Source organism: Sceloporus undulatus, chromosome 4, assembly GCF_019175285.1.
Source record: "Sceloporus undulatus isolate JIND9_A2432 ecotype Alabama chromosome 4, SceUnd_v1.1, whole genome shotgun sequence".
Lineage (NCBI taxonomy): Eukaryota > Metazoa > Chordata > Lepidosauria > Squamata > Phrynosomatidae > Sceloporus > Sceloporus undulatus.
The window spans coordinates 17,697,692-17,705,799 of record NC_056525.1 but is presented as its reverse complement, the minus strand read 5'-3'; the positions used below and the strand labels follow the sequence as shown (position 1 = coordinate 17,705,799).

General features: G+C 42.2%; 1 protein-coding gene across 3 annotated transcripts in view; it reads right to left on the bottom strand.

The window, feature by feature from the left end:
- LOC121928643 (cathepsin Z-like) overlaps positions 1-7,840 on the bottom strand; it is a 24,495-nt gene extending 16,655 nt beyond the window's left edge. Inside the window, exons 1-4 of one of the 3 annotated variants that reach the window (XM_042463622.1) lie at positions 7,687-7,840; positions 5,726-5,957; positions 3,814-3,977; positions 1,915-2,097 (exon numbers count right to left, since the gene is read on the bottom strand). In XM_042463622.1, the coding sequence (XP_042319556.1) occupies positions 1,915-2,097; positions 3,814-3,977; positions 5,726-5,874 (496 nt within the window). In that variant the 5' untranslated portion in view covers positions 5,875-5,957; positions 7,687-7,840. Of the gene's footprint in view, positions 1-1,914; positions 2,098-3,813; positions 3,978-5,725; positions 5,977-6,052; positions 6,431-7,686 lie in introns of those variants that run through there. The other 2 variants (XM_042463621.1, XM_042463619.1) reach the window with 2 other exon arrangements.
- Positions 7,841-8,108: the final 268 nt, after the last annotated feature.

Here is an 8,108-nt window from a genome sequence, read left to right as displayed (position 1 = left end):
ATGATAGATAGAACGCAAGCATGAAGGAAGGGCAGTCTATTGCAGAATTTCAACATTTCATCTCATTCGTTTTAGCCCGTGCCTGGACGGCAACTTCCGATGGTCAGTCCCCCGTATCTCTTATCACACATTTTCGCAGATTGCAAGACGTTTATGCAGGTGTGGGGACATGGGTGTGACGTTTGACCACTGTCATGTGAGAAGAATATACCCTCTGGCCCGTGGGGGAGTTTGGCAGTCCAGCGGCGCGAGAAACAATGCTGGCTGAAATCTATGCAAAGGGACGCAATCAGGTAAAAAAAATGAAATCTATCTATCTATCTATCTATCTATCTATCTATCTATCTATCTATCTCACCTAGAGATACCTAGACACCTAAAGAGAGTTATTATGGGTATGAGCAACTACAGAAATTGAATTTGCAGGGAGAGCCAGCATGGTTTAAGTATTGGACTACGACTCTGGAGACCAGGGTCTGAATCACAATTGGGGCATAGAAACCCACTGGGTGACCTTGGGCAAACCATAGTCTCTCAGTCTCAGAGGAACATTTATTTGGGTGAGTGAGTGGTGAGATTCCCAGATGGATGACACCAAGGGTGGGTCACTTTTCTAGTCACTCAGTCAGCAGGAGGCACCTTCTCCCATCCCACTCCTTCTCTGGTCAGGATGGACATGGGCCCCAAAGCCTGGAGGAGTCCTCTTCCAAGCTGCATGGCTCAGGTGGAGCCTCACCAGCATTTCTCACCCCTACTAGTCTAAAGTGATTTGTGGCCAGTCTAACTTTAAAGGAGCAGCCCATGGTGCTGGGACAGTTTTGGGAACAGGGTTCCACTGTTCTGATTGTTTTGTTTAAAGTTTGGATTAAACTCCAAAGTACATTCATCATCCCTACAGCATCAAGTAGTGTGTGTGCTTGTACATGTGCATGCGTGTGTCTTCAAGTCGCCCGTGGTGACCCCATAAATTTCATAGGGATTTTTTAGGCAAGAGTACTCAGAGGTGGTTTTGCCAGCTCCTTCCTCTGAAATACAGCCTAAACATCTGATATTCATTGCTGGTCTCCCATGAAAGTACTAACCAGAGCTGACCATGCTTAGCTTCCAAGATCACATTGGATCTCATGTCTTTAGGCCTTAAGCATTAGGGTATCAATGCTCAAATCCATCTATAAGTTTACACACACTCACACACACGTTTTCTATATCTAAAAACAGAAGGAAAAACCAAATATGATTAACAACAAACAAAGCAAAAAACAAAATATACTACTCACGAAGCAGGGAAACAAGGCTTTCAGCATACCCACTTTTACCTAATGTTTCTAACTCCCTTTAGTTTATTTAAAAGTTAATATGTGTATAATAATCTTTAAATCATACTATCACACTACTAATAAAAATCCTTACCTAAAAAGATATACAACATTCATTTTTAAAACAAATCGATCTACAGTGGTGCCTCGGGATACGAAATTAATTCGTTCCGCCATTCCTTTCGTAACCCGAAATTTTCGTAACCCGAAATACTCCGTTAGCACTGGAAAGCCTATAGCAGCATTTGAATTTCGCGCCGAAATGAATTTCGTAACCCGAAAAATATTTCGTAACCCGAAACAGTTTTTGCCAATCCGACTTTTTCGTATCCCGGAAATTTCGTAACGCGATCATTTCGTATCCCGAGGCACCACTGTATAGGTTCTGACCTCTTCTGGGAGGAATAGCCTGCCACTTGACCAGTGTTTGCCAGACACAGAAGAAGCTACTGCAGACTTGCAAATTCCAACATATATTTTCAGTTGTATTACACTTTTCTGCAGGTTCTGTTTTAACTCTTTGTGAGACAATCTTGATTAAAAAACAGACTTTTTTGATAGAGTAGAAGGATAAATAATATAGAAATTCAGGACTTACTTTGATCCTTGGCTATGTAATTGCTGCAAGTCTCATCTGGAATGCCATGGAAGTAAGCATATAGCCATACGCCTAAGTCATATCCACCCTCAGCACAGGTCCCAGCACCAGAACAGTCAACAACATGCTGAACTGAGAGGAAAGCAGAGGGCCAGGCCCCTTTCCTCTTGATGTTGATGCGGTCTAAGAGACAGAGATAAGCAGCAGTTGGTTTAAGGCATAAATAAGGACTTTCAATATTCTGCAGCTTAGTGAATATTTTGCAGTTCCAATACATCCAGTGGGCTCTGGAGTTTGCATTTCCAGCCAGCTGAGCCCTCTTCTAGAGCACTCTGTTTCACACATACTCTATGATGTTTCCCCAACCTCCATTTTACAGTCAGCATTTCATGGGCATTAATTAAGAATACATTGTACTTTATTATATACTGAACATTTTGTAGGCTGCCCTCCCTAGTTTTCTTCTAAGGCTTATATGTCTTCCTGCAAGCTTTTTCAAGCTGGTTGATATCTCCCTGTAAGGCACTGGAAGTCATGTGAGGCTGCACTCAGAGAAATGATTCCATGGTTATATAAGATCTTCGCTTACACCAGATGAAAAAATGATTATGGGCATGAAAACCACAAAACCTCTACTTGGGATGAGAGTCACTGTAGTGTAATAGTTTGGACACTAGATTATGGCTTTGCAGATCAGGGTTCAATTCCTCGCTCAGTCATGAAAACCAACTGCATGACTTTGGGTGAGTCACAGCCCCAGAAAAACCCATGAGAGATAGCCTTAGGGTTGCTCTAAGTAAGAAACGGCTTCAGGGCACACAATAACTACTTACACCACCTCTTCCATTGTGAGTGTTGCAGTTTGTGATTTGCCTTGTTCAGGGCCAGCAATGCAAGACTGCTTTTTCTTGGAGCACAGTCTATTTTGCTAATTTCTCTAAGAATCAAAAATACTGTTCTTGCAAAATCCAGTGAATGAAGCATGGAATACAAACCATACCTGGAACCACTCTGAGTGTGATTTCTATTGTGTATTCGTGTGTACCTGAGTTTTGATTAATGTCAATACACAGCTGCCCACTTTTCTTTGTATAACAAGTTAGTTAATGATATTGCAATGTCCTTGACACAGATGACTTTGAAAAGGATTTTTCCCCCCTCCTGTATGATTTTAATACATTTGCCTGATGAAAATGCCAGTGGAGCACTGAAAGTTTGCATCATACTTTTTGTGCATTTTGGTTGGCCCCATAAATGTAATGCTGTTTTGAGGGGTTTGGATGTTGTATTTTGCTGTATGATTGGATATGATTGAAAAGGCTGTTATTTTTTTCATTTTTAATCTGCATTTTAACCTTATTGTGACCTGCCTAGGATTCCATCTCTCTTTTTCTCTTCCTATTCTTCACTGTAACATGTCATTCCACATCCCATAAATCAACTTCTGGAGGACTGTGAGGAATGTAAAGGTTATAGTTTGAAGGTAGGCTCTAGATAGAAGGGAATTATTGGAAACTGTGTTTCTACAGCAACATTTACTCTGTGTATTTCCCCCCATAGGGTACCCCTACTACAGGGTTGGGCAGGTTCAGAGGATATAGGGGTATTTACCCTAGACCAAAATCTGTCCATTTTTCAAACCCATTTTCAACTACTTTAAAGGCTATTTGGGCCCATGATGCAAATAGCCTTTAATGGTTGGCAGTACCTCTGGGGGCTTCTGGGGACATGGCTGTGGCTGTTTTGATGGAGATTTGGGGGGTGGTATGGAGGGGAACTTAAGATCACATTGGGGCCCAGGATGGGCTGGATGAGGCCCACAAATGCATTTTGCATTACGTCCTCTGTTGGGGATATGGGCAGGATGACAGCCGTAACAGTACAATAGCAACTACATACCAGCTAGGGCGCTGGTGGTGCCATGAGCCCAGCAAGACCCACAGTACTGTGGGACGCCCTGGTTGCGAGTAGGGCTTGCGTAATTGACTCCATTTACGTTTCGCCAGTCCCAGTTCTTGGGGAGCTCAGACATCTTCAGATACTCATGGGGACGAGGGTAAGTTCTGTGATGTGACAACAGGAATGAAAACAAGTTAGTTAAAAAAAATACTCCTATCACGCTTGGATCGGGCGATACAGGCATGGCAGGGGTCTGGGAGGGACCCGCTTTCTCTTGTCCATAGTTTGACAAGAGAAAATAAGTACCCCCACTGTTGTTTTTTTCTTTTAGTTTCCTTGGCAAATTTTGGAAATCTAGCCATCAACATCCTGCTGAACATCCTTGCTGTCAACCACAGTGGCATGTGGTTCATCAAGCTACTCATCTTTTCCTTCAGAGAGCTTCTGTCAAAGAAGAAGAGCTCTGAATCTGAAGGAAGGTCCAGGGTGGGATTTGCTGTAATATTAATACAGTTCCTTCTTAAGGCAGAGATAACAGATTAACTCAGTCCTTTCACATCAGGAGCCTCCACTCATCCTCTCTCTCTGAAGGGCTCATTGCACTTACATTGAAATTGGAGTATGATTCACATTCACTCCATGTTGGTAAATCGATTCCAAAAGATCCCTCATTCTCACTATGAAAGCGGATCTCTTCATTACCTCCCTGTAATCGCTTCTTTTTTGGTGCAGTTGTCATCCCCACTAGTTTGTACTGTTTCAAAATGCATGTCAATCATTTGTGCATCATCAATGACATAAGCGGGTCCCTCCCAGATCCCTGGATCTCCCGATCCAAGCATGACAGGGGTATTTTTAAAAAAATTAATTCATTGAAAATTCAGTTTGTTGGTTTTGCATCTACCTGCCTTTGCAAGTAGTTGCAACATCAATGAATTGAATTTTCTATGAATTTTATTTAAAAACAAACAAACATGACCGACTGGTCACACAAGAGGCACAAAGGCAGCACTGATATGGGGGATGGGGGGGTGGATCTGTCACAAATTGAGGAGGGATGGTAAACCCCCCTCTGCCATTTGTCCCTCCCCTCCAGAAAGAATCGTTTCTGAGCTGTTGTTCCCATTACTGAACTCACTTCAGAATTATTCTTCTCAAAATAACCTCCTTCAACCTATGACCTGTTACAGACGCCAAAATAAAGCTGCTTCAGGTCTCTTTGGAGGTATGCTATTAATGATGGATGGGGTCCTAAGAGCCACACTCCATTCCTAAGCACTGGAGGGCAGCTTTGGTGCAGCTTCTGGATTCTTAGGGTGCATGCATCATTTAAACAGCATACCTCCAAAGAGACCCGAAGCAGCTTTATTTTGGCAGTCTGTAACAGGCCTCTAGAAAAAAATGGTTTTTTTGTCTTTGCTTTGCTTCATTGTGACAGGAATCAATCACATTGCGACAGGAACCAGTTTCAAATGGGAATGAGGGTAATTTACACCGATCAGCAATTTGCTCTATTTCATAGTGGGAAAAGGCCCTAGCAAATAGCTTTCATTCATCTCTTTCTTTGGATTAGCAAATAAAGCATCCGGTGAAGAGCTACAGCCCTTTCCAAACAATGAAGCAACAATTCAGAATTCATGTTATAGTATTAATAAAGCTCCTTCCTAAGATAAGGACAACAGGTTAATCTGATCCTTTCAAATCCTGTTGAAGAGCTATACACCTTCCCCAGGAATGTCACTCTCCTTTTTTGTGTGGGAAGGATAGCTCCAAGATCCCCCCGTCTGGAGGATTCTCATGGGTAACAATAAGTTGATCAGTACTCTGTGTGATGTGGCAGGTTACTAAGTTAAGATCTAAGCTGGTATATAGGGACAAAGTGAAGTAGGGATAACTAGGATTGTCAGCTTACCTAACTCCATGAATCTTGAGTGGCATTTTCTTGTAGCAACTTTGCCCTTCCTTGAAGTATAGGCCAGCAGCTGATGCAGGAGAGTGGCAGACATAAGCAAAGAGTAGTGGTGCCAGGATGAGGGCTGGCAGCTGGAAAATTATGGGCATGACTCCAGAGCAAATGATGGCTCTCAGTTGTTGTGATGGTCCTCAGTGAAACCAGGATGCACACCGCTCCTATTTCGACAGATCTACAAGGGGGGAAAATCTCTGCAGATTTCAATTTTTTTATAAAAAGAACGTGTATATTAGATAACAAGCCATCAAAAGAGAACTATGCTCCAACCTCTTGTTGCTGTAGTTATTCACTTCTCCCTGACCACCCTTAGATGTAGCTGGGTAGGGGCTTCCTTCTTTTACTCTATTGCCCAACCTGTCAGTAAAGTCCAATATGTGACTAGATTGCATGATCATCTGAGGAGCATTTTTATATGGTTTCTGCTTGCATGTGCCTTTTTATCTCAGCTTTAGCATCTCTACTGATTGTTATCTGAACGGACAATCATATGTGTAACTGGCAAAATAACCCCCACATACTTTTCAACAGTAACCTATGAACTTCCTTTTCAGCAACCATATAAAAAGTGTTCTTTCTCTCACTTTTCACTGTATTTCAGCATATATTTTGCTGTCCCTCTGCTGAATGGAGGATCTCCAGGGAAAGCATCCACAGCATGTAGCTGTTCAGCCTTTAAAAAAACATTCAGAGAAGGAGATCTCATCACTTCTCTAAGCAATTGGTCCCATTGCCAAACTGCTCTTACTGTCAAGAATTTCTTTCTAATGTTCAATTGAAATCTAACTTCATGTAACGTAAAACCATTAGACCTGGCCCTAACCTCTGAATCAGCAGAGAACATACCTCCCTCTCCTCTTTGTGACAGCCCTTGAGGTAGTTAAAGAGTATATCTATCCCTCAGTCTTCTCTTCATCAGGATGAACATGCCCAGTTCCTTCAACCTTTCCTCACATGTTTTGTTCTCCATATGTCTTATCATCCTTGTTGCCTTTCTCTGAACCTGTTCCAATTTGCCTTCTTAAAATGAGGGACCCAGTGCTATTGTAAGAGTAGAGGTGAGTCCACACTTGGTCTTACATCTGCCTCTCCTCCAGTATCTTCAGAGTTGTAGCAGAGCTCTCTCAGTGCTGGACAGGAATAGGATTGAAGGCCTGGACAGGTAATGTAAAAACCCAGGAAATTGTGAGAGGAGCAGTTGCTATAAGATAGTGGATTCTCGTCCTCTCAGCAATGACTCAACCAGCCATCCCTGCTTAATGATATCTCACTTCTGCCATTACTTTCTTTCAGGATTTATTATTGCTGTCCCCCATCCATTTCCTTCCTCTTCTGTAAATGTGATGAAGATGGTCTATCCCTATGACCAGTATTCATTCCTTGCTCTATTTCTAGCTTGCCTTTATTTCAATTGGCATTCCTGACTCCCATGATTTCCAGTAGGTCTTCCAATTGCTGCCATTGTTTATGGTGGTCAGTTTCATCGTCCATTTTGGAATACCTTTGTACATTTCCCCCCTAGATCATTAGAACAGTGCTTTTTAATATTTTCAATGTGGTTTTCCAGTTGCACATGCTTTTTTATCACATTACTACCATCCGGACCGATTGCCATCTAAACAGACAGATACATCCTTTCCAACTGTTAAACTAAATTACCCCTTGTACTTATTTCCAATAGTTACTCATGAAGTTGTTCTTCAATCGTCCATTTCTCACTCTATTTATGTGTATAGCTAAAGGAGTATCCATAAAGGTAAATGTAGGTCCATCATACTTAGAGAAGTGACCCACTAAAACAAGGAGACCTCAATTAGCAATGACATTTTACTTGTGGTCTACTCTAAGGATTTAATCTGAGAATGAGTAATATGGGTTTCACAGGCTGCATGTATCCCCTTTACCTCTGTTTTGTACTGCTGTCATCACACAATTAGTAGCAACTGTTGCCATCCACAGCACCAATATCAGGACTTGCTCCTGGTTTGAGCAGGCTGAGAACTTCTCCTTCCACCAGTTCCTCTTCAGACCACCAGCCATTCCAGATCTTCTCTTCCCTTTGCTCCTGGAAGCAAAATAGGGAGATAATACTCTCTGCACCACAGCATTCTATGATAGAGGGGCAGATGCTTCACCACCCTCATATGCCACAGAAGCTTCCAGAATAGCACTGCAGTTCCTGCTCAGTTCTGATGGTCAGATTCAATAGCAAACACTGATTTTGCCGTTTTATATAAGGGATACAATTTGACTACACCATTTTTATATAATTGGACTTTAGCATTCATGGAGTTTGGTATCCATGGGGGTCTTGGAACCAAACCCC